The following is a 25697-nucleotide window of genomic DNA, read 5'->3' on the forward strand; positions in this document are numbered from 1 at the left end:
AGCAAAGACCTGTGTGGGAAAATATTTCTTCACTCTTCTGGAGAAATTAAAAAAGAATATAAAACAGGAAGACAAATTTTAACTTCAGACACATTCTCAGATAACAGAATAGGATAACCACCTTTATCTAAGACTTTCTGCTGCAATTCAAATCAGCAGTGAACATTTCTGCAAAAGCCCTTATAATTTGAAGAAATATATTATTAGAATCAAAGAAGCCACAGAATTTGTTAAGCCATAGAATTTTGTTTAACATTAAGAAAAACACAAAAATGCAGCAGACTATTTTCTTCTAAGGGAAAGAAAGAGAATATCAAAAGAAAATCTAAACCAATCAAAAACAGGTAAAAAGAAAGAAAAAGAGCCAAGTAAAACCTCAAATCATGACAGAAAATGACAACGTAGTAAACTAGGCACTCCCTTTCAAGACTGTAAACATGACCTTACTATTCATCACTTCGGTGATGATGTAAATACACTTGAATAGCAGCTACTACCTGTATTAGAATTTAACTCACAGCATCTCCATTTCCATATACATTGCATATATATCATCCAAACCCTGTGTTCTAGCCCACATTATTTGCTCTAGTGACTGAGACAGAGCACTGTGGAAGCTATATGTAACATGTGCCAGTACTAGTTACTTACATTACTGACAGATTCACAGCATCTTTCATTTTATGTAGGTAATTGATAAAATAATCCTTGTCTAAAAGTGATAGACAGTTACTGTCTACCAAACAGTGTATTACCCAGTCCACAAAATCATGAATTTTGATAAAAACATGAGAGCAGTTAAAACAATGCTGTTAAAGGAAAGAATCAAAATCAAGGAAATGTAAAAATTCTGACTATTTACCTCTTTGTCTTTGCTATATTTACTTTGATGCAATTTCTTATACTTGTGTAATCGCAGCATATCATGAAGTTCCTCCCTTGAAAGAGAAAATTCTTCCTCGTCTCCATCCTCATCACTTGGTGAATCAGTGTCACTGGAATCATCACTCAGAAGGATACTCTAACAAGAACAAATGGAACCAATTTAACAACCCCAAGTCCCTGTGCTGAATTATTTATTTATGCAAAGCACTCTGGAGCCTTTATCTAATAAAGGGGTGTGGGTCTGGCCCACCAACGATACTTAGCACTTAAAAAGTGTCCATCTAAAACCCCTCATAGAAAATCAGTTTTCTTAGGAGCATACCTGCGTAGCAGTGAATTCAATACACATACTCTGATTTGGAGGAAAGTGGTTTTCTGTTAGTTTGTGGTAGTTAAATAATTTTAGTCCACTTTATCTGCATGTAGTCTCAAAAAAGCAGCAGTGAGAAAAGCCAGGATAACAGCAGGAGTATTTTGCAATGTGTGGTTTGTAGGTGCTTCCCTACCCCATTTGTAGTTTGTCCTGCTATTCTACAACTTCTACCTGCATCAGTTTCTGCAAGTTTGGCTCTTGTTCAACATGTTTTTGCTAACTTGAGATGGCTACAATACAGTAAAAATGCAAAGGAGGCATAAAGCCACCATTCTGCTCTCTTCTGCCATGCTCACTGAGACCTTCTACTGAGGTCAACTTAAAAACAACTTTACAGTTGAGTACCAAATCTCAGTTTAATACATTTTATAGTGGATCAGTATAATTTGGACAGTGTACTAAAATTCAGATTCTGAATGTTAACTAACTGCCAAGTCCACCACTAAACTGCATTCCCATGTGCCACATCCCCATGCCTTTTGGACACCTCCAGGGATGGTGATTCCATCACTTCCCTGGGCAGCCTGTTGTAATACCTCACCATCCTTCCCAGTGAAACCTCCCCTGGCACAACTTCAGGCCATTTCTCTTGCCCTACTGCTTGTTACTTGTGAAAAAAGACTCATCCTCACCTCACTACAATTCCCTTCAGGGAGTTGTAGAGAGCAATAAACTCCCCCCCAAACCTCTTTTTCTCCAGGCTTAATACCCCCAGCTTCCACTTGTGCTCCAGAGCCTTACCCAGCTTCGTTGCCCTTCTCTGGACATGACCCAGCACCTCAATGTCTTTCTCATAGTCAAAGGTCCAAACTGGACACAGGTTCGAGGAGTGGTCTCACCAGGACACCAATACAGGAAGAAAATCACTGCCCTGGTCCTGCTGGCCACACTACTGCTGATGCAGGCCAGGATGCCACTGGCCTTCTTGGCCACCTGGACACACACTGGCTCCTGCTCAGCTGCTGTCAGCCAGCACCCCCAGGTCCTTTTCTGCTGGGCAGCTTTCCAGCCACTCTTCCCCTAGCCTGTATTGCTGCATGGGATTTTTGTGACCCAAGTGCAGGACCTGACACTTGGCCTTGCTGAACCTCATGCAACAGGCCTTGGCCCATGATCTAGCCTGTCCAGATCCCTCTGCAGATCCCTTCCTGCCCTCCAGCTGATCAACATTCCCACCCAACTTGTCTGCAAGTGACTGAGAATGGCTAGGTGGGTAACCCTGCTCACAGACTCCACAATAGCTGCATTTCTTGCCAATATTCTTACCTTCAGCCACTTTCTGCTTTTCTTCAGTTTGGAAAAATTATACAAGCTCCCTTTTTCAGACTTTGGTTCTGTTTAGAGAAAAAATAAAAACCAAAGTTCTTAAGAAATAATGCTTTTTCAGACTAACCCAAAGAAAACAGAGATTCAACCTAGTACATGCCTACCTGGCTGGAGTACTCCATTCAGGGAATGTGTGTTCAGCATTCCAGAATTTCCTGCTCCAGAAGACTCTCCAAGGAAGGAGTCTGGAGGCTCTTCCTTAACTTGCATCAGGGAATCCCCAGGCTGAGGCAGCAAAGGATTGTCATCCAATCCATCTTCACTTTCATCACTGCAAGAAGATCCATAATACAGTGATAATGACAGGAAAATACTCAAAAGAGAAGACATCCAGTCAGCTTTTTTACATATGGGCATTTGTCTAAAGGTTTGAGAATTGAGACAGCTTCAGATGTAATTTTACACATTAGAAATACTGCTGTTAATAATTTCCCATTAACCCCTTAGCAATAGTTAATCATGAGATCAGCCTGGGTATGCTATCAACCTCACCTCCAGTCTTTAACTAGGTATCTAGTTCTAGAAGTACGAACTATGCAAGTCAAACTGAAGCACAATATTGTCACACTCATTGGGATGGAGAAATGTAGATATACCTTCTCTACTCTGGGTCTTACTACATGCTTGTAAATACACCTATTATGTGTTGCCCATTCAGTTACCAGTTCTGTAACTCTACAATTCCAAAACACTGATGAAATTAAAATGTAATATTTTTAGGACAGAAACACACACTGTTGATGCCTCATTGCTATAACTTACACAAATTCTGCATCTGACAATAGTCTTTCCATTTTCTTTATGATTAAAGGCTCTAAGCATCCCTGAAAACCTACTTAGAGCTTCCTCACCCTACTTTTTGCAGGCAAAGAAAGTTTTGACCACTTAACTACAAAAAAGAGCTTTAAAACATTGTACTAATTCTTACACGAGCTGGTAACACACTGTACTATCAACATGAACTGAGAGAAGCACAGTCCAAAACCTTTCATACAATCATAGAATATCTCAAGTTGGAAGGGAGTAACAAAAATTTTTAAGCCAAACTCCTGGCCCTGCACAGAAGAGTCCCCAAGAATCACACCATGTGCCTGAGAGTGCTGTCCAAATGTTTCTTGAACTCTGTCAGGCTGGTGCTGTCACCACTTCCCTGAGGAGCCTGTTCCTATGCCCAACCATCCTGTGGATAGAGAACCCTTCCCTAATATCCCACCTAAATGTCCCCTAACAAAACTTCATGCCATTCCCTCAGGTCCTGTCAGTGGTCACCAGAGAGAAGAAAGGCTTTATTTCAGAACTCAAAGTTGATGCTAGATTTATTATTAAATTTAATAGTACTTTTTAGATTTCCTTTCCTATACACTGAATAATCTAAGTGACCTCCTTTCCTTTGAAGCTAAAGTGTTTCTAATGAACAGTTCACTGATAAATTCTTAATACAGTGTTGGCTGGGAACAATATAATAAAAATGCCTGTCTTTCCTTGGCCCTCCCAAGGGAAAGTAAAAAAGCTTTTGGTACCTGGATATACTCCTGTTAAAGATGGCAGACGTCTGTCGTAAGAACTGATCCAGTTGCAGAGCTTTTTCCAGGTATTGCAGATAGAGGGGTTTTGCCAGCTCTGAGCAGCTGCCATCCTCCCTGGCACCCTGCTCTGAGGCCATAGAACAAACTTCTCCTCATGCACAGGTGCCTCTGAACACGCAGCTGTAAAAGGAAACAATGGCCATCAGCACCACAACTCCTCTGAAAGGAACAAACCTGGGGAGGAGACAGATCTACCAAGGCAATTCTGGGCAAAAGCTAAGGTTGCAGTTAATAGGTACAGTAAACAGAAATTGCCACTCAACTTTCCACCACAGTACTACCACAGCCAAAAACTAGATTCTTAGTTTTCTGGTTTATGATTTTGAGGTTGCTGTTTGATAGGAACAAGCACTGTTTTAACCTAGTATGATAGTCAAAGTGATGACATAGAAATACAAAGTATTATGAAGACAGTGCTCAAGTATGCAAAGTAAGCTTTCACCATTATTAAAGATAACATGTTTAACAGTGAACAGAGGGTATATATGTATATATAAAATAACTGACTCCAAAAAGAACGAACTACTAAAAATATTGTTCCTCTGTCATTTTTACCATTCAGTTCACAGCTGTAGTCTACTGAATGCTTGTAATATTTCTCCTTCACCTTAAAGCAATGCTACTCTTTTAGCATTCAAAATATAGCTGTTACCTGCTGGCAAGCAAGGTACAAATACTTGAACAAAAACCCTTTCACAGAATCACAGAATACTTAATTCTGAAGTGTTATTTTATCAAAGAAAAATAACACATGAAAACCAATTTGAAACATATTTTTAATAATTACAAATTTAGAACCTATTCTAGCATTATGTTTTTCAACTAGTAAAAGCTGTCCACCTGATTTTATTTATTTTCTCTGCATTTAAGATTCTTGAAAAGGCTAAATGTACCCCCCTGCAATATTTGCATACTACACACTCTAGAAACAAAGGTATCAAAACACTTCATTTCTGTCAACTGTAGTTTTCTCTTCTTTCAACTACAAAGGCCGTCATGACAACTGTTACAATAGTAGCTCTGTCAAGTCAAATTTTACTCTTTTTTTTACTATAAAAGATGCTATCATTGTTATAATAAATAGTGAGAAAAGTATGTGATTTCCAAAATCAGAGTTGGTACCGTGTAAATGAAAGTGCTGTCAAGATCTTAAATACTTACAAACAAACAAATCAATAAATATCTCAAGTTTTTACTTCTGGTGGAGGACAAAAAAAATCATAGAATGGTTTAGGTTGGAACGGCCCTTAGAGAACATCTAAGGCCATAGCAGCGACAACTCTCACTAGAACAGGTTGCTCAAATTAAAACCAGTCAGACTTGGATTAATTGTTCTTCTGAAGGATTCTTCTGGTTTCTATCACTTCTTAAAAATATTACAAAACCCAAAGCAAACTTCACATTAAGTTATTGAAAGACATTTTGTATTTGTTTAATTTTTAAATCAGTGACTAAATTGTTTTATGTTTATGTAAGTACAGATTGATACAGATTGAATATCTAATCTTCAAGTTGTTCTCTCTTCACATATACAGATCCAAAACCCAGCATCTAACCTTATCTAAACCTTTTATCCTCCAAAACTACAGAACAGATTCAGAACTTCAAAGTTACAATAAACTATGATAAGTGATTCTCATCTGAAGACTAATGTCTGTGCTTGAACAAGAGGAAATTGTATTATTTATTATTTAATACTGGGTCTTGAGTTAACATCCTTACTCACAGAGAATAACCAATAACACACCAGAATTTCTTAGACAAGGTAACAGCTCTGTGATAAAAATTATTTTTAGACTGAGGATTTCTACATATTAGGTCTTCACATACCTGACAGCATTTGAATGACTGACCTCTGTCACCAAATATTTATTTCCAGCAGAACTTACCATCACCTGAAAGCTTTCCCTATAAGGGTAAGGTATTCCTAAGGACAGGAACAAATAAATGAAAGGTGCACAGCCTGATCCACTACTGTATGCAACTGTTTATGACATGACCAACATACTGCTTCAGTGGATTTACATGGTGATGACATTCATTCCACCTTTCTTTGACATTTTTGAAACAAATCCATCCTTTTGCCTACTCAGGACAAAACAGGTTTTCAAAAAGATTTGATTACTGATGGTAACTTTGGTAAATACTCATGTTACAGGGGCAAAATGAGCAGAAGCTACAAAGTAATCTCTGTGCCATCATGACTTTCTTACTGATATATACCAATTTTATGTTAAGTTTCAGTATCAAATTCAACAGCTATTTGCTTTCTCCCTTCCTCTCACCCAAAGTACAAATAGTTTAGAAAACCAGCATTCGGAAATAAATAGCTTCTGAACTGCCAGGCTGGCACTTTGAATCTTCTAGCATTCTTAATCAGAAGTTCACATTTATGCCATTTAATTGTACCATATGGACCACTAAATTAGTAAAAGTACAGTTAAAATATCCAAAGGAATGTAATAACTTCATGCAAATAATCTTCATAATAATTGTATTTTTTTAATATCTAAGTTCAGTTCTGAAAGAGCCTCCCTTATCCTGTTTTAAATCACATTGCTTAGTTCAATGTTAATGTAGGTGTGGGATTTCTTTCCTCACTCTTTTTTTCTCAAGCCTGCCCATTTATAGCATCCAGTCAGTAAGTAAACACCCTGCACTGAATCCTCCCAGGACATCTCCTGAGTGCAGTTAGTTTTTATAACGAGATTTCTAAATTTTATGCCCACTGACCTGCACCAACCAAACAGCAAAACCATGGTCTCCTGAAGCAGCTTAGCTTTAAAAGTACATTCTCCCAACTTAAACAAACATCCACTGCGTATTTCTGAATGGACATCCAGCAGGTTTTTCTTACTGGAATCAAACAGGAACCCCATAAGTTCTAAGTGCAAAATCTGGCTCTTGTGCCTAGCTGCAAGCTGGATGGGCTTTGCTTTACAAGCTGTTTGAAGCTGGACTTTTTCATCCATGAGTTTCTTGTGGCTTTTCCCTTCAGCTGCTGCCACCTCTAGACCTCTGATAAGGCCCAGAGGATTAGCTTTTCTGCTCTTTATGACTAACATCAACATGACAGTAAATAATGATAACCACTCCTGCTGAGGGCACATACACCAACACAAGCTGCCATGCAAGTAAAAGGCACTGGATTGCAGCTGACGCACAGTACCACTTCATAGCAAGGCAAATCAGGGAGGTAAAAGCAATTCAGTCTCGCCAGACACACACCAAGTGCATGGATATGAAGTGTGACCAGCTGGCAGGTGAGCACTAACACTTGTTCCAGTACTTCAGCCCACAGAAGTAGCTTCTCTTCTCTACTCCACCCCATCACTGTAAGCACACTGACAAAACATCCACGTGGACAAAAACTTGAAATCACACAAAATAGGCATTCCTCATTTATTTATAGCATTGAAGGTTTTACCCATTGCAGGATTAAAAACTGAACAAAAATACAATCTTCTATGACACTTTAGTTGCCTTGCAATTTTAGCAGTTTTCTGAGTATTTCCCACACATAGGTATTTTGCGCTTTGCAATTTGACACCAACTTATTAAGACAGATTTTCTAAACTTATGCAAACCCCTAAAATACTTTCCTCTTGAAGAAATTTAGAATTGAGACATACAGGTCTCACTGGAGCAGCAGAATACTTAATGCTGTGAGATTTTCCAGTAGTAATATCTCCAGAATAAATCCTGACACAAATATACATATATCCAAACAGAAGATTCACTCAGTCAAGGTCTGTGTGGAAAACATAGACTAGCACAGTAACAGCAGCTGGGCTTACTTTTGTCAGACTTCTTTATACACATATAATCTCCAATAGAGAAAATTGTGGTGGTATAAAAAACTTGAAGATCTATTTTGCTTGAAGAAGAATTACATCTTCTCCTTTCCCCACTCACATTTTAGCTTGCTTTGGTAAATATATAGTTACACTAAAAACAATTTTCCAGAGCTATAGACCATGTTTTAAAGTAAAACATAATTCCCATATGGTTTTTTTTTTTTTTTTGGCAGTGTCTTAAATATAACTGGGATATGTAAGACAGTATGGTTTCTCAAAAAGCAAATATGTTATTTCATACAAACCTAAAGCCCTCCACTAACCTAAAACTGAACAAATAAAATTAATGCATATATAAGTGAACTCTGAATTCACACCCATTTGAGTTTGAAATTTAAAAAAGTCATTTAAATTTCTTTTCTGAATAATGAAATCTAGATAAACTAGATGCTTTGACATTCTGCTTTTGTGGTAAGGTTTCATACTGTTTTCCAAAGAATGAGACAGCATTTCAGTGATCTGTGTTCCACCTTTTAATCACTTTCAAATACAGAGAAGAGCCAGTGGAGGCACTGGCTCTGGATTTTCCAATTCCCAAAAAAACCCAGTTACAGATAGGGCCTAATTTATTATTTAAAAGAAAAACTATACAGCAGTGTATCAGAAGCATATATGGAGTAAACAGCAGAATGCCTTCAAAAGCACTGAACACAAAAGTTGGCATGTCAGAGCTCTGCTTCCAAATTTAAACTAGCAGAAAAACAAACCTAACTATTTAATTGTTCAATTAGAGTAGCTCTTGTCGCAAAAGAACAGTTAATATTTATTTATTTAGTATTTATGGAGACCTCTGACAATGTATTTATATTCTCTACTCTACACAGCAGCACCAAGTTACCCTCACACTTTGCCATTCTGTGCACACAAAATAACAACTGCATGGATATTTTCAGTTTTGTTCGGTTTTTACTCCCTCCACCCCAGACCACGAAAAGGGAACCATGTCCAAAAAAAGCTCTAAGAGGACTTTCCATCTAAACCAATCTCTAGCATGTAGTCCAGCCTGTCGAAGAGCATGCTTGTTACAGAATTTACAGCTTATTAAGTTATACCCAAATGGAACAAAATTTGCTCATCTGAACCATCACGAATTTGGAGGCAGTATTTTCAGCAATTTCAACAATATACATGTGAGACATACACAAGAGAAGAATTACAGGCAATATCCCTTAGCCCTAGAAAAAGGTTCAAACTATAGTTCTGTTTCTTGCACTTTTCCCTCACTATCTACCAACCTCTCAGTGCCACCACACTCTTATACATACTCACTAAAGGAGTGACAACACAAACGATTCTTCTAAGTTAAAAAATTTGTTGGTCACATACGTATAGGCATATCAGATATGCTGTACAAATCCATGCAGTAGATTTGTTTGTAAGAGGGGAAACTAAAATCTGAATTAAAAAACTAACTTGACTTGCATTATTTTCTTCACGCAAAGGCGAAAAAAACCTGAAGTAATTTATTACTATCTGCAACACCGCAGAGGGGAAAAATGTTCCACAGAAGACGGGCAAGAGCGTTAAGAAAGCATAACACTAAATCATGGGCAGAAATTGTACTGAGTCACACACAGAAATCGCACTAGGCTACCTGTTCGCAAACAGGAGCAGACTTTACAGGGCAGCTTTAGAGAAGTGCGCATTCACCAGCGCGAACACAGCACCGAACTACGTTTCGTGGGCGCCCGGGAGACGCTTTCCATCAACAACGCCACGAGTCTGGCAGGCGGCCCCTTCCTGCAGGTGCCGGTGGCTATTCCGGGAGCGCTGGGGCAGCCCCGGCCCCCGCCCCGGCCCCGCGGCTGTGCGGGCAGCGCCGCGCCACGCGGCCTCACGCACAGGGACGGGACGGCCCGGCCCGGCCCGGCCCGGCCCTGCCGCGGCTCCCGGGGCGGAGGCCGCGCTCTGACGGCACCGGGGGAAAGGCGGGCGCGTTCCCGCAGGCGCGCCCCCGCAGGCGGCGGCGGGCGCGCGCTCCCGCCGGTGACGCGGCGCTCCCGGCCCGGCCGCGCCGCCGCCCTCGCCGCGCGCCCCCCCGCACCCCCCGCCGCACCCCGCGCACGCGCCGCCGCCCGCACGTGCGCCCGCAGGTGCGCGACGGCGCCCCCGCCCCCCCCCCGCCGACCCCTCCCCCACCCCCCCCCCGCGGCTGGCGGGGCCCGGCCGCCGCTCTGAACGGGGGCTGGGGGGGGAACGAACGGCGGTTTCACGGCCGCCGGTACCGCGAGGCGCATCCGGCGGGCAGGGCAGGGAAGGGGCCTGTCTCTTTAAGAAGAGGCCCGGCTGCTGCGGCCGCCGGTCGGCGCGGGGGGTGAAGCCGCGGCCTGCCCAGCCGGCGCCCCCACTGCCGGCTCCAGTAGCCCCGGCCCGGCGGGCCCTTGCGCAGTGTCCGCCGTGGCTCACCTGGGTAGCGGGCCCGGCGGCGACGCGGCGGCAGCGGCGGCGGGGGGCTGGGGGTGTCTCCCGGGCTCGCTCCCCCGCTTGCTCCACCCGGCCTCTCGCCCCGCGTTGCCGGGGCTGGCGTTGCCTGTCTCCTGCCGCGGGGCGCTCCCGGCTCCTGCCTCGCCAAGATGGCGCCCGCGCTGGTGCTGAGGAGGAGGCGGCGGCTGCGGGCGCTGGGACGGCGGCGGCGGCCACTTTCGCTCACTGAGAGGAGAGGAGCAGGGACACGGGGAGCCATGGCGGGGGGGAGGAGAGGCGCCATGCCCAGGCCTGATCAATCGAACCCCGCATGCCGCCCCGCCGCCCCGGCCCCACGCCTGGGCCCCGCCGCCCCGCCCGCGCCCCCGTGGCCGCCGCACGGACCCCACGCCCGCACCGCGGGGCTCGGGCCCGCAGAGACCCCGCGGGGGACCCTCGCTCATCGATGCACTCTTTGGGCCGATTGGTAGGGTCTGGCGGTGACGGAAATTGCCGAAGGGACTCGGCCAGGCGGCCGGGTGAGCCAACGAGTCTCGCGCGAGGCGGGGCGGGGTCTCGCGATGCTGGCGCGGGGAGGCGGGTGCGTGGCGGAAGTGACGCGCACTCGCCCTTGAGGCGCCGCGGGGGGCGCCCGGCCTCGCTCGGAGCCCCAGGATCCGCTCCTTATCACGGCCGGACCCGGGGCAGGCGGGGAGCCGGTGCCGTGCGTGCGTGAGAGCTTGTGCCGGCCCGGCAGGCCCCGCGGCTGACGCGAGCCGTGAGGGGCTGGCGGCGCTGGAACCGGGGCGCCGTCAGGGTTAACACGTGGGGGCATTTGGTGAGACTACGTGCGTTCTACCGCTTTCGCTTTGTCATGCACTAAGAGTTGCGTCAGGGGAGCTCTGGACGAAGTAGGCCTGAAGGTTAATTGCGAAGATGCTTTGCACCGTAAACACGGTGTGGCCATCAGCTGTTCAGCACCACTGCCTTCCAAAACCCATTAACTAGCACACTTAGAGCAAATCCTTAAGTGGATGATTAATCCAGATACTGCATAGCGATAAAAATCTGTATTTCATTACTAAGATGTGTCACTCCAGCACTCAGTAGGTACCAATGTCCTGGTTTTGGCTGGGATGGACTTAATTCCTCAGTAGCTGGGACTGTGCTGAGTTTTGCATTCAGAATGAAAAAACTGATATTCTGAGTTTTGCTAAGTCGTGTTTCTCTTGAGTCAAGGACTTTTGTTAGTGTCTCATCCTCTGCCACTGAGAAGGAAAAAAAATCTTGGGAGGGTGCACAGCCAGGACAGCTGACCTGAAGTGACCAGAGGAATATTCCATACCATAGGACATCATGACCAGTATGACTCTGGGGAGCTACCTGGAAGTGAGGCCGATCTGGATTCAGGAAGGGAATCTGACATTGGTCAGCATGGGGTGAGCAATGGTATTGTGCATTACTTGCTTTTCTTTCCCTTTTTATCACTCTTATTATTTACTCTATTACTATATTTTACTTTGTTTTCAATTTTTAAACTGTACTTAAGCTACAAGTTTTACTTTTGATTCTGTGCCTCATTCCACTGGGGCACGGCGGGATCCCTCCTGCAGTTTCATGGTTCTTAGCTGCCAGCTGGGCTTAAACCACCACACACAGTTGCTAAGATATAAAAATAAGACCATTGCTACTGCTCCAGTAAAACTTCACTAGAGTTGTGCTTAACTAGTGATGCTAATTGAATCCCTGCAATCCCTGCAGCTAGGAATTGCGTTGTTTAGGAAGCGAGCATGATTTGGTTCCATGTTAGTATCACGCTCAGACAAACAGAGCTGGCACTGAGCAGCATCACTATGGCTGATGGACCATTAAAATACAAGCTCTTTTTGCTTCTTTAAGAAAATAGTTATTTTCAATCTTTACATCAATGCATGATGACTCTATTCCAAGATATTTCTTTTCTTTATGCTGTTCCCAAAAGAGAACCAAAGGGAAAACAGTACTTATATTTACCCAAGAAAGTTTTACTACTTGAATCATTATAGTGGCACAGATGCAATTAGACTGTGAAGTCCCTCTCTGGAAATCCTTATTCCATGATAATGTCCTTTCAGTCAGAGATTTAGTCCTTGGAAGAGGCTGAGAAAGTAGCTTAGTCCCTTACCAAGAAGGGTGGCCTCAGCAATCACTTTGTATCCTGTAGAGACATTCCAAACCCCTCTTCTATATCCCAGACTCGATGCCTTCATCTCTCAGCTCCTTTTCCTTCCCTCCTTCCCTTACCTGATGTATCACCATTTTCTGTCTGATAATAGGACTGGCTGGACCCAGATGGTTTTGGTTGTGGAAATATAACCTAAGTGCTCTTGATCTCTCTGACAGAAGTGCCTGCATGTTTCACATTGTACCCATCACTGCTTGGAAAAATCTTCAGTTAAGTGACAAAGAGAAAAAACCTTGGCAGTTTTTCTGTCACTCTGAGAAGTGAGCAAGTCTGACTTACAGTTTCAAATAAAGATGTATTTAAATACTGCCAATATAGTACTTCGTGAGGAGAGGTAAAAAAACCCAACACACCAGAAAACCAACATGTTTCCCCTAAAAATATTTTTTTAAATGTGCAGATACATCATAAAAGTCACATCAATTTATATCCAAAGAAAACCAACTCAAACAGGTAGTGGCATGTACTCACATGCAGATGGCATATCCCTTCCAAGCTGGTGTCATTATTATTCCCACCTTTGCAGCCTGATGCCCAGATTATTCTTGGACTACAATCTGCTTGGCACAGTGACCTTTGATCTTTTCCATTCTTCCCCATTCTACATTCACTGGTGTTCACCAATATGTCAGAAAACTTGTTCTGAGACTGAGGCATGGCGTACATTAATTTTGTCTTGTGGTAGAGCAGTAGTTTTGTCTCAATACCTTATTTTGCTTACACCTCCTAAACTGCTTTTTATACACACCACATAGCACAGTGGTATTATAGCCTTATCCTCAAGCTGGATGCAGCAGTGCTGGCAAGCAATGGTGGTGGTGTCTGCAACTTCCAGCAGGAAGCTGCTCTAATGAGAATTTTACATACCTGCAATAGGTAACAAAACAACCAACATAGTTTAAGAAAGTAGTCTGTTAAAATGCAAGAAAAATAAAAAGTCACTCTTTTAAAATCAAAAATAGCTCTTGGAAAAATGGATCTCAAAAACAGACCTAGAAAAGAACAGTCAGACACAGCAGGAATTTCCTCCAAAAGACAGACCATCATTATTTCCATTCAACAATGGAATGTTGAATTACCTGTCATTGTAAAGTCAGAAGCTTTTGTTTGACCCTCCTGCAAGGGGAATAGTCCCTTTTTCACTTAGATGTCTCTAAACACCCAATCTAAGCTCATCAACTCACCTGTGTCAGAAATTAAATTCATACAATCCACTTGAGGTCAGTTTAAGGTCCTCACACAGATTTTACCATATGAATTTGATTTTCAAGCTCTCCTTTGACAAAGTACATCCTTGATTGTTGAAGAATGTGGTTTAAGACTGTTTTTTTTTTGTGGGAAAGCAATACCTATAATCTCTGTAGTTTCTATCCTTCTCTATTAAATGCCATGGCTGGTTTGATCAAAAGACCATCCTCATTCATTCTGTAGTCCTCTACTGCTTTCTCCCTTGTCAGTTTCTGCATGTCTGCCAGCTGACACAGCTCCATGCAAGTGGGCTAATAAGGAAACAGAAACAGGAAAAAGTCAAATCAATACATACGAAAAAACATAGTTTTGTTAGAACCAGGGATGAGCTCCCTCTGTAACTAGCCAATGGAACACAACAATCCTGCTATCACATAAAGTACAGCACCTTATCTACTGCAGCTTCACCCTGAGTGTTCTGGGGATAACAACTGTGGTGCACATGGGTGTGGTACATGGCTCTGTGGTACCAGAGCACATAAACTGGCACCTCTTAAACAAGCAGACTCTGCACTTCTAGGAAGATATTTGCTTCTGTACACCAATGGGTTCCCAGGTGTCTGCTTCTTTGAATTTAAGTCCTAAACATGAGAACACATCTGCATTTCCAAGTACATAACAACCATCAATATGAATCCACAAAGAGGGTTTAAAAATGTAGCACATGTAGCAGCTCCTTTACTAGCTCTTTTCTAGGGACAAGGCTGCAGAGAAACAGAAACGTTTTCCTAGGTCTCTGCTTAAGAGCAATTACTGCTGGCAGACAGTTACATTGAAAATGCAGGAACAGCCAAGACTTTCAAGGTGGGAAATTTGTGTTCACTCCTCCCCCTCAGCAGTAAGGAAGATTATCAGTTTCTGAAAGACACGGAAGAGGGAAGCTGAAGGTTTCAATAAAGAAGCACTGAGGATCAGAGGTCACTGCTTTGCAGCTGGTATGTATGCAAAAACTCAGGGAGCTGAGGAGGGAGCTTAGGAGGGAGTATCCACCATTCAGACAATTCAACTACCACTTGCAGGTGATGACACAGGAAACCACAGAAAGTGTCAGCATACCTTTCCAAAAACATCAGGATCAAAGAGATGCCTTTCTTATTATTTCCTTCCTTATTATTTTTTCTCTATTTTCTTCTTCATCCTCTTCTGCCAGTACTACATCAACAAGAATGTTGCATTATCTCTTTTTGGCTGCTGTGAACCACTGACAATACTTTACTGTTGCTAGTAAATCAGACACAGGCACATGCAATCATGCATAAGTCTCAAATCAAGCACTCCTGAATATGTTGAAAACCACAAGGGTGATGTGACCCTAGTAGGAGCTGTACATTTAGTCAGAAAGTGATTCTGGTATTTTGCCACTCCACATTTGGAGTTTAAATATGTATTGCAAGCAGATTTCAAATAAATTAGAAGAAACTTTTGTGTGATCTGCTCACAAAATACAGAAACAACAGAAAACTATTAACAGTGAAATGACAGTGAAAATGGCTACTTTTACTACCCACACTAGATTGCTAAAAAAGCCTTCTGAAGCAACTGCTTTAGAATGCAGGAAGTATGTCAACCAGATGAAATAGCAAATCGATCTTCAAAATACCATTTGAAATACCCAGGATCAAATTAATTTCTTTGCTAATCTTATGCAATAGATGGATTTACAAAAGGATTGTTTTCAGCAGGCTGAAAACCACTTAAAAAAATTTACAAGTAGCCCAATACAAAGCAGAATTTGTACTCTCTTCCCTTTACCAAACTGTTCTTTTCTCTTGTGTCATGCCTACTTTCACGTGCATTTCACATTGGAAATTCACGTCAAGCTCTTTTTTTTTTTCCATGAACTAGTAGCAACCTTCTTTTTTTGGAAACTTTCCTCCAAAGAGAAAAGATTTTCAAATATGACCTCCTCTCTTGTATCTGTGAAGCAACTCTGACCTCTTGTGGTTATCTAATCTACTCCTAAATCCTCAATAATGGGATTTACGGCTCTGAGTCCTTAAGTAATTCCTAAAGGATTCAAGTCTGTGCTTCAGTGCTTTGTTAAACCAGGGCAAAAGAAAAATACATTTTTTTAAATGAAGATAGAGCTGCATTCTCTTTTCCTAATAAATACTTCAAGACATTTACAACTGCAAAAATGAGGCACTAAAAGGATTTAATCATGTTAGTTCAGTCTCTTTCTGATGAATGAGGATGTTTGGCCATGCACTTTTCACCCAAATTTAATACCAACAATATCTTACACAGTTAGTGCAAGCCCTCACAAGAGGGCTTGCTTTAATTGAGCAGACAGAAAAAGACCACAGCAATACCACTGCTTGTTTGGTTTGCATTGATCTGTTCTTTCCCGTAGTGCAGTAATTCAAGCATTTTCTACTTTCTGCTTTAAAAATTAACAAGCAATTACAGAAGTGTCCACTATCCGGCCACTCCAAGGTAAAAAATGTTATTTTATTTGATATTTCTTTTTTTTTTTCTTTTTTTTTTTTAGATAACAGTTGCAAGAATAAATCAGAATGATCAGATAATTTAGTCATTCTTTTATAGAAATAAAAATCTTTGGTCAACGAACATTACTCAGCAACAGACAGTGTATGCAAACCAGCTCAGCAGTCAAGTTGATAGATGAGGAGAAAAATATAACAAAATGTGGGGACCAAAGACTCACCAAAACAAAGCAACTCTGTCAGCTCCAGGTACCAGCACTTTACACCTGCTTGTCACTCTTCATATCCTCAGACATGTACACAGGCCCTGTTGAGCCCAGTGGCTTTCAGGCTCTGAGGAGAGTGAACAGAAGGTGCAGGTGACTGTGCTCATGCCTTAAGAGCTCCAACTCACCATCCACTAGGCAAACGTGGGGTGGGTTCTACACTGAACAGGATATGGAGCTAGGTAGATACAGACACCAGCACTTCTGCTGCTGCACACAGGAAACAAGGTATTTAGCATAAAGCAGTGTGTACAGCTGCAGAAAAGGAAGCTTCTGTAACTGGGTCCTCCAGAGTTAATCCATCAGAGCCTTAGATCCAATCACTAACCAGAGAAATAATCAAAGGCATACCTACCTTTGTGCTCACTAGGTGCTCTCCAGACCCAGTCCAATAAGCATTTAAATAAGCTGTTAGGCCAGACATCAAGTTATCCGTTAGAGGTGAGTGGAGCAGCAGAAGGCACATAGCTTTCAGAACAAATGCTTTAAGCAGAGGAGCTAGGAAAGGTCTCAAGAACCATATATCAGGATTCTCCTATGTTTCCCAATGCAGATGAAACCAGTTATTGTGGTTTAATCCCGGCCACAAATTAAATGCCGTGCAGCTGTATGGCCACTCCCCTCAACCCCCATCATGGTAGGGAGGAGAACTGGAAAGAAAATGTAAACTTTGTGAGTTGAGATAAGAATAGTTTAATAATTGGGGGGGAAAAAAACCAAAAAAACAAAAACACATCACCTATTCCAGCATTTAATGTTAGATTCTCTCTCACCTATCTCTGAAACTAGGTTGGATTCTTATCAGCTAAAAGACCTAAAGGCAAAAACCCCGACTCCCAAGAAGGGAGCTGGGGGAAGCAGCTAGGGATAGGAACATCATCAGCAATCACAACTGAAACCAGAAGAACATGAAAATAAGCCCCAGTTAAAGAGCATGACCATGATACCCTGGGCAAAACTGCACTACAGAGTGGTTTAGACTTATATACTTATTGCATGTACATTATATGGTCATTTTCCATTTTTAGTCTTCAGGGCTGTAGGATTATTTGGTCTGGTACTAAGGAAGGCATGTTGTCATTTGGCTTAGGTTTGCTGTACAGAATTCTCAAAACAGAAAGTTTGAAAGACACTATTGGAATTCTATAACTTACATAAAAATAAAGCTGTGTTCAAATTAGAGGTTTCACTGAGTAGTTTTTATAGCAATATCAAGTAACATTTAATCCAGGCTTTTGAAAAAGATTTTTAAGTCTATGAACAGGCAACACAAACCCACTTGTATTTACTGAGGAAGTTAAAAGACCAAAATGATAGAAGAAAAAATGCTCTTGTAGGAAAGAGATTGTTCCTATTCGATAAAAAATCTTGCCTATACAGGGAGGTCTCATGAAGTATCTAATATCCTTATTTAATAGCTTCTTTGGAAGTCTTCTTACCCCACCTCAACCCCTTCCCAGCACAAAAAAGCAAGGTCATCTGATTAAAAAATCAGGAAAATGATGGAATCATAGAATCATTTAGCTTGGAAAAACCCTCAAAGATCATCAAGTCCAGCTGTTAAGCCATCAGTGACCAGCCCACCACTAGACCACGTCCCGAAGTGCCACATCCACACATCTTTACCTTTAGGGATGGTGACTACACTACTTTCCTGGACAGCCTGGTCAGGCAGTTGGATTACATGCCCGTAGGTCTCTTCCATATGAAATAGTCTATTTTATCAAGTTGATGTTCCCCAAATCTTAGAAATTCTTAACCCATCAAGTTTTCCCTTGCTTGTTCCCATCTGAAAGATTAACAAAACCAAGGATAATAGAGAATGATAATTTGGATGCTGAAGCGCACAAGAATTATTTCCCTCTAATAGTGCTGTCAATAAAAGATCCCCTTTTCCCCATTTGACTCAGGATTCATTTTAAGCAATTTGCTCTGTTGAAACTAGGTTTCAGAATTAGTAAAAAATATTAAGATACCCAGAACATTTTCCCACCCAAGTTATATTTAGCCTGTATTGTACAATCTTTATGGTTCTTCAAAACCTGAATTTCAAATGAGCTATTAGGAAATCCCAGCATAAGCACTGATGCCAACTAATGCTTGCACCTGTCTCTCAAGGCAGTGTTACAGAACGTCCTTAAATACAGCAATTTAATCACTGCTTACTGCCTTGCTCTTAAAAAAAGAACCTCACAGAAACATCTCAAGATGGGCAAAGGACAGCTAACAATGAGTCTTCAGAAGGTGCCTCCTTGAATCACTCCGTGAAGTCATCTGCTGTCTGCACTTCATGATGGCGTCCCACTAGAAGGTATCTTCACCTGCAATGTGCAGACATGGTACAGAAGGAAGCCATGAGCTGTCACTGAAAACTGCAGAACACTTGCAGAGCATCAGCAACCTGTTATGGAAGGGATCAATGTCCATTAATCCAAGGCAAAGAATGTGGAGGTTTGACAATGGGGTTGCATATTAGAAGTAAAGTATGCTACAAGCAAATTAATCACCATTCTGACTGCATGCAGTTGTAGAGCTAGCAATCTGATTCCTTAAAGCTGTTATGTAAAAGGGTAGATTAGGTTTTAAGAATGACTTATGTAAGTTTTATGCTGTATTTGTCTATGACTCCTTCTAGCCCAGTATTATTAGTATCAAAAGAGAGTAAAGATACAGTGACACTTTCCCAGGATATTTACAGTTTTACCTTTCATCCAAAACCTAAAATAATGATGCAAGATAAGGAAAATGTAATGAAAGAATAGGTAATTTGTCATAAATCTTTTGCCTATAAACTGATTTTGCCAATATGACTCATCTTTGACAACACATAGAACCAGAAGGAAAGAAGGCAACATCCTCCAGCAGCAACTGTGTGGCATAGTGTTTGCTTGTTTCTATTCCTGGTTTCATCCTTTTTACCTGCATCGATCTGTGGAATCAGATAGCAGCAGTGAGTTCTTCACTTGTACATTTTGTGGTTAAACCTTAACTCATAGACTCATGGACTTGTTTTATGGAAAGTCTCTCTCAAGTTCTCAAATTTTCCATATTTTTTTCAGCACACACCTTTAGGAAGAATTGTGGTATTTACTTTGATAGTATACAGATATTCAACCCACATTTTACAATAGGCAGGAGTTTCAGAGTTTAAGTTTCAGAAAGCAAGGTTAGGGGTGTAAGCACTGACAACAGCCAGTTGCCTGCTCACTATGCAGCTCTTCAGGGTGATGGAGCCCAACAGGTACACAACCCCTGCCCACAAGGAAGTCAAATGTAAAACAGCAGTATCAAACTTCCACAAACTTAATTAAAAGTTACTTCAAGAGGTGACTTTCTTTATTATAAAAACATCAGCGGGGAAGACAGTGAACATCAGAACACTGCTACACTCTGTGTGTTAATTATATTAGTTTACTTATTGTAAGGAATAAATTGTTGCAGCCGCTGGCCAAAACCAGGGATAATATTTTTCAAATTATGCAAGCAGGATTCCATGTAAACCAGAGTTCTTAATTCCATTGCTGCATTGTTTATGAAGAGTCTCACTTGTGCACCCAGCCTGTTCCCATTTTAACAACACTGAGAAGCTGTCTCTAGGAAGTGCTTGACAAAAAGCATCTGTGAGAATTTGCTCAGAAGCACCTCCAGTTATTTTTCCAGCAGTACAGAGTAGAAGACAAGACAGCTTAATTCCACAATATCAGGTACACCACAGGGTACCCGAAATCAGACGATGTCGCTTACTTCCATTAGAAGTAGGATTCAGGCCAAGGAATCAGAGTAATTGAATCTCCAAGCCTAGAGAACTATCAGTGCGAGGAAAGCAGACATGGCACGCAGCTCATACCAAGACAACAGAACAATGAGTGCAATTCTGTGTACCTTGGATCCTAGTGTGGGTGGTTCTAGTTAATTATTTCCACTGTTTCTGTTACATGTTCTAACCTTTGGGAGTGCCAGTGGGAATTTTCAGCTCTACCTTTTTCATACAGTCAAGACTTAACACCGACTGATATTTGATCTGTAATGAAATAACATAATTTTTAAGGGCAAAAGGCCAAACTAAGATTAGAAAGTAACTGAGAGAAACCTGTGCCATAAAAATTACAAATTAGCCCAGTTTAGGGTTTTGAGGGGTTACTACAAGCAGTCCTATCTATGACAAGAAAAGTTACTATGTACGCAAGCACAAGTCATACATAACTATGTATAACATATCCATGCCCATTATGAAGGATCACAGCCACTGTGTTACTTTCTTTTCTTCAAAAGGCTCTTAATTCTCCTGTTGGTCACATATTAATCACCACACCACCAGGGCCAGCACCAGCAAAATCAGATTTTTGTGACAGTTTGGCCTGTTCCCTCATTTTCACCTCTGCTTTTATCAGCAGATGCTTCCCAGCAGTGCTGGATGCCTGTATTTGAATCTGTTTCTACACTTGTGCAAGGGGCAGAAAGAACAAAGAACATAATGCACAAGCTAACCTGGCTCCTGCTTAAGTTGCAGTGGCCTCAGGTTGTTCCAAGTTTGATCAAGAACAGCCAGTGCATCTTAAAAAAAAAAGCACATTAACCTGCTGCTATTATTGGGTAGTAACTCCCTTTTAAAATGGGTCTACACAAGATTATATCAGCCTTGGCTGCGGTTTCTTTCTAGCTAGAACAAAGCCACAATATTTACACGGTTCAACAACTAGAATGTCCATGTTGTTGAACATTCTAGTAATGTTTACTTTCTCTAAGAGAATGCCCTCAAGTTTCTCTTGGTTAAATTTTTGTTCCCAACCAGAATAGCTTTGAAGGGTACCTGTGTATCAAGACACTGAAGGACACTGTGCTGGTGAAAGAGACAGTCTTGAGACACAGTGGCAGCTATGCATGACTTGAAGCATGAACTGTCTGGTTTAAATGCCTACAGTCTAGAGCATGACCCCAACTCTGTTATTTGACAAAAAAAAGTTGTTTAAAAGTGAACTGCAGCACTACTTTTTGTCATTATGATGCACAAGAAAACAAAAAGGTTTCAGCTTAAAATATTATGTACAGTAAAAGCAAAGTGCACCCTAATTTCCAGGTTCAGCTAGGGAAGTGAAAAGATTGTTGCAAAGACAAAACTAACAGATCACATCAACCCTTGCTCGTTTTTTTTTACTCCTGTATTTGAATTGTTAAATATAAAAGTGAATGGACAGTGAAATACCTGAGACACTTAGCATCTCAGCTGTGGAGAATATGCAAACAGCAGACTATTGTAAAATGACCAAACCATATATTTAATACAAAAGGAGATGTGGATATCCTATCCCTGGAATTGTTCAAAGCTGGGCTGGGTGGGGCTCTGAGCAACCTGGTCTAATTCAAGGTGTCTCTAGAATTAGATGATCTTTAAGGTCCCTTCCTACCCAAACCATTCTATGATTCTATTTTCTCTCCCACTACCCAGGTAAATGCAAGTAATTTTTCTTTAGCCTATACAAGCCTTGCACTCACATCACAATTCTGTGAGAACAGAACGAGCTGGTTTGGATCTGTGCCCATATACACCTGTATACGTGCCAGAGCAGGAAGCACACAGGCAGATCCGTGCCTGCCAGCCAGCACAAATCCAAAGGGCAACAGTCCACTGAGCTTTGAGTCATCTAGCACGCCATGTACATTGCAGAAACAAGTATAAGATTAAAATAGTCACCAAAAGGAATGGTCACTGGCTGAAGCACTTTGATTTCTCCAAAAGATCAGCTGTGCTGCTCAGCCACTTTCATAGTTGGTAAGAGCTACAGGATAAACATTTTGGAAAGCAGGCCTGTTTCCTTCCCATGTCTGTAGATAACAAGCTCTGTACTTACCTTTCTGTTACCATTGTTCTCTCAGAATACATCCTGTTCTGATACAGACAAACCAAGAGATAACAATCTCTGGGAAAAATGCTGTCTGACAAAGACTAAGTACATTGCTTGGCTAATATCCACATTACCTCAGAGGGAATATTTTGAGCTATCTGAGGCCCTGAGATGGCTCTCTAAGGGAACACAGGGAGAACTCCATGGGTCACAATCTGCTTGGTTCTGTGCCTGCTTGTTTGTTCACTTCAACAGCTTAAAGTGCACCTGAGCACGCAAATCAACCAAACCTAACACAGAAGTTATTAAACATTATTAAGATGTCTATGCTGGTGAAATGTGAAAGAGAAATATTTCATGCAATACCCTCTGCCTCTGTTCAGAACTCAATTTAGCATGCATAGTTGTTATAGAAGATCCTGAAGCTGCCCAACAATAAGCTTATTAAAAAAAAAAAAAACAACTTAAAATAAAACTTAAAAAAAACCTTTATCTCAGATAAAATTTCACGCTTTTTCTTAAAATATAAGGTGAAAACAGAACCTGAACAGATATTCACTGCAAAGATCAGCAAAAATCTTAAGGTAAACTGGAGTTCAAGGTACAAAGAATGAAGTACCTAACCGAGCCCAAGAACCATGCAAATTAAATATCTGTGAGTCTTTACCCTGAATCAATAATATCTGTTCCATTAGTTAGGTATGGTAATTGGAGAGCAATTATACAAGCTCACCAATATGAAAAAATCAGTTGCATCACTGAAACTTTACTATAGTCAAATAGAAGTAATTAAAATAATAAAAAATGGTAAGATCACAGGACCATAAGGAAGAATAAACTATTGAAATAGTGGTCTTGTGAGAAGACTCAAAGCAAAGCCATCTAGGAGCATGGGTCTGCAGGAGCTTGAAATATATTTTTACTAGCTTTCCGAAGGCACGCTTAAAAATGTTTTGAGAGCATCTATATAACTCTAATTTCCCTGTGCAATTGTTCTAACTGTTCCACCACAGGTGAAATGCGCATAGGAAATTCTCCCTGAAACCACAAGCTGACAATGAAATAAACAAGGAAATTCTTCTACCAAGGAACACTACTGGAAAGAAAAAAACAAAACCAAAACCAACAAACCAACCAACCAACCAACAAAAAACCAAACCAAACCAAACAAAAAAAAAGAGAGAGAAAAATGTGAGAGAGAAGAATTGTAAACAATACCTTAGAGGAGCCTTTTACATTGGAAGAAGCCTTATACTCACCACCTTGTTCAACTCTTCAGAGCTGGGAAAAGAAACTTGGCATAACTGAGTTTGAAAATCAGAATTATACTCACTATAAGTTGTAGTTCCCCCAGCAAGTACATCCCATCCCTTCTCCTCCTGCGAAAGGAAGGAAGTATTTCAATACACTTAAAAAGCATTGCTGTTCCCTTCCCTGAATCTGGTTAATTCAATGACAGAAACAATTTATATTCTAGTGCTGAAAAGCAACGTTTGGACACTTGTTAAAGACTAGTTAAGTCTAATGACTTAAGCATCTCATCAGAAACAAAGTCAGTATTGAACTACAACTAATTAATTTACAGACTGTTACCTATAGAATAAAGCAAATACATAAAAAAAGGCAGAGTGGAGGAAGTTAATAACTTGGTAAGTCCAGCAGATGCCTTTCTAGCTGGTTGCCCCTCTCTGCACTTTGCTCCTATCCCCAAAGCAAAGCTGATGCCAATAGAAATGCACAGACCTTTATACATTAGAAATGTTTTTCTTAAATAATCCCATATTTATGCCATTAGTGAAGAAGGTTCAGATAAACAAATCATGTAATAGAGATGCTTTTGTCTGTGTGAATAAAAGTAAGACCAAGTTAACATGAACTTTAAGCATTTTAACTTCCCAGCACAGTCCATAAGGGAAAGTCTTGCACGTGCACAATAACAAACACAATGAACTTGCCTTCAGGATGTAAACAGGGGGCACTCTTATCTCAACTGATTACCTTTGGAGTAGTTACTTTCATTAGCAGTCTCACTGGACATTAACCATAGTTATTTAACCAGTAAGCTTTAATGCAATACAGTCTCAAGACTTTTCCAAAGTGAGTTGTTATTATTCTTGTTTCACTCATAAACAGTTGGGGAACAAAAGCTGTGTGATTTATACACCATTCTAATGCCTACTGATTTTAGGAGAAAAAATGAAACTGGGTAATTCAGATGTGACTACTCAAAAAAGGATTAAAAATTATGAACTACAAGTGGGCAGGACCTCCCTGCCCCAAAATGCAGTAAGCAAAGCCTCACTATTGACTATTCCATTATCCTTAAACTTGGAGGGCTTCTGCCAGTTTCCAAGTTCTTCACTGACATGAAGGAAGAAAAAAATATCGACATACATCAGATTCCACTCTTTGGGGTAAAAGCTTATCATTACCTGCTGGAGAGCAGCTCTGCCGGGAGGGACCTGGGGGCTCTGGTGGACAGCAAGGTGTCCCTGAGCCAGCAGTGCCCTTGTGGCCAAGAAGGCCAATGGTGTCCTGGGATGCATCAGGAAGATCACTGCCAGCAGGTCCAGGGAGGTGATCCTGCCCCTCTGCTCTGTCCTGGTGAGACTGCAGCACAAGTGGTGTGCTCAGTTCTTCTTTCCTCTGTACAAGAGGTGGAGCTCCTGGAGCAACCAGTGGAGTGCAACGAGGATGAATGGTCAGCTGGAGCATCTCTCTTATGAGGAAAGGCTGAGGGAGCTGGGCCTGCTCAGCCTTGGGAAGACATGACTGAGTGTGAACTTCTTTTGTTTCTATCAGTATCTGAAGGGAAGATCTCAGAGGATGGAGCCAAGCTCTCCTCCGTGGTGCCAAGCAATAGGGCAAGAGGCAATGAGCAAAAATGGATGCATGAAGTTCCAACTGAACGTGAGGAGAAACTTCTGTACTGTGTGGGTGACCATGCACTGGAACAGATTACCCAGAGAGGCTGTGGCGTCTCCCTCACTAGAGATATTAAAAAATCATCTGGATGGGATCCTGTGCTATGTGCTGTAGGATGACCCTACTTGAGCAGGGAGGTTGGATCACTTGACCCACTGCAGTCCCTTCCAACCTCACCCGTTCTGTGATTCTGCGATTTGCAAAACAAAGCTAGACCGTAGGACCGGGCGGCGCTACTACCTTGGCAAAGAGACAACAGCGCAGCTTCTCTCGGCGGCCGCGCTGAGGCCGCGCACAGACCTTTCCCCACGCCT

General features: G+C 41.7%; 1 protein-coding gene and 1 long non-coding RNA gene across 4 annotated transcripts in view; both read right to left on the minus strand.

The window, feature by feature from the left end:
- The window catches only part of INO80 (INO80 complex ATPase subunit), a 64134-nt gene extending 53609 nt beyond the window's left edge, over window positions 1–10525 (minus strand). Inside the window, exons 1-5 of one of the 2 annotated variants that reach the window (XM_056493571.1) lie at window positions 10434–10525; window positions 4105–4290; window positions 2689–2855; window positions 2525–2592; window positions 863–1021 (exon numbers count right to left, since the gene is read on the minus strand). In XM_056493571.1, coding sequence (XP_056349546.1) covers window positions 863–1021; window positions 2525–2592; window positions 2689–2855; window positions 4105–4247 — 537 coding nt within the window. In that variant the 5' untranslated portion in view covers window positions 4248–4290; window positions 10434–10525. Of the gene's footprint in view, window positions 1–862; window positions 1022–2524; window positions 2593–2688; window positions 2856–4104; window positions 4291–9621; window positions 9876–10433 lie in introns of those variants that run through there. The other variant, XM_056493572.1, reaches the window with a different exon arrangement.
- Window positions 10526–13879: 3354 nt separating this feature from the next.
- On the minus strand, window positions 13880–25695 carry LOC130254226 (uncharacterized). Of its 2 annotated transcripts, none has more exons than XR_008840660.1 (3): window positions 24891–25695; window positions 23792–23837; window positions 13880–19016 (listed from the first exon to the last, which is right to left on the minus strand). It is a non-coding gene; the product is annotated as an uncharacterized LOC130254226 (long non-coding RNA). The 2 variants fall into 2 exon arrangements; XR_008840659.1 differs by lacking the exon at window positions 24891–25695 and having other exon boundaries at window positions 13880–14153; window positions 16571–19016; window positions 21104–24432.
- Between the last annotated feature and the right edge of the window lie 2 nt (window positions 25696–25697).

The sequence above is a fragment of the Oenanthe melanoleuca genome, chromosome 5, assembly GCF_029582105.1.
Source record: "Oenanthe melanoleuca isolate GR-GAL-2019-014 chromosome 5, OMel1.0, whole genome shotgun sequence".
Taxonomy (NCBI): Eukaryota; Metazoa; Chordata; class Aves; order Passeriformes; family Muscicapidae; genus Oenanthe; species Oenanthe melanoleuca.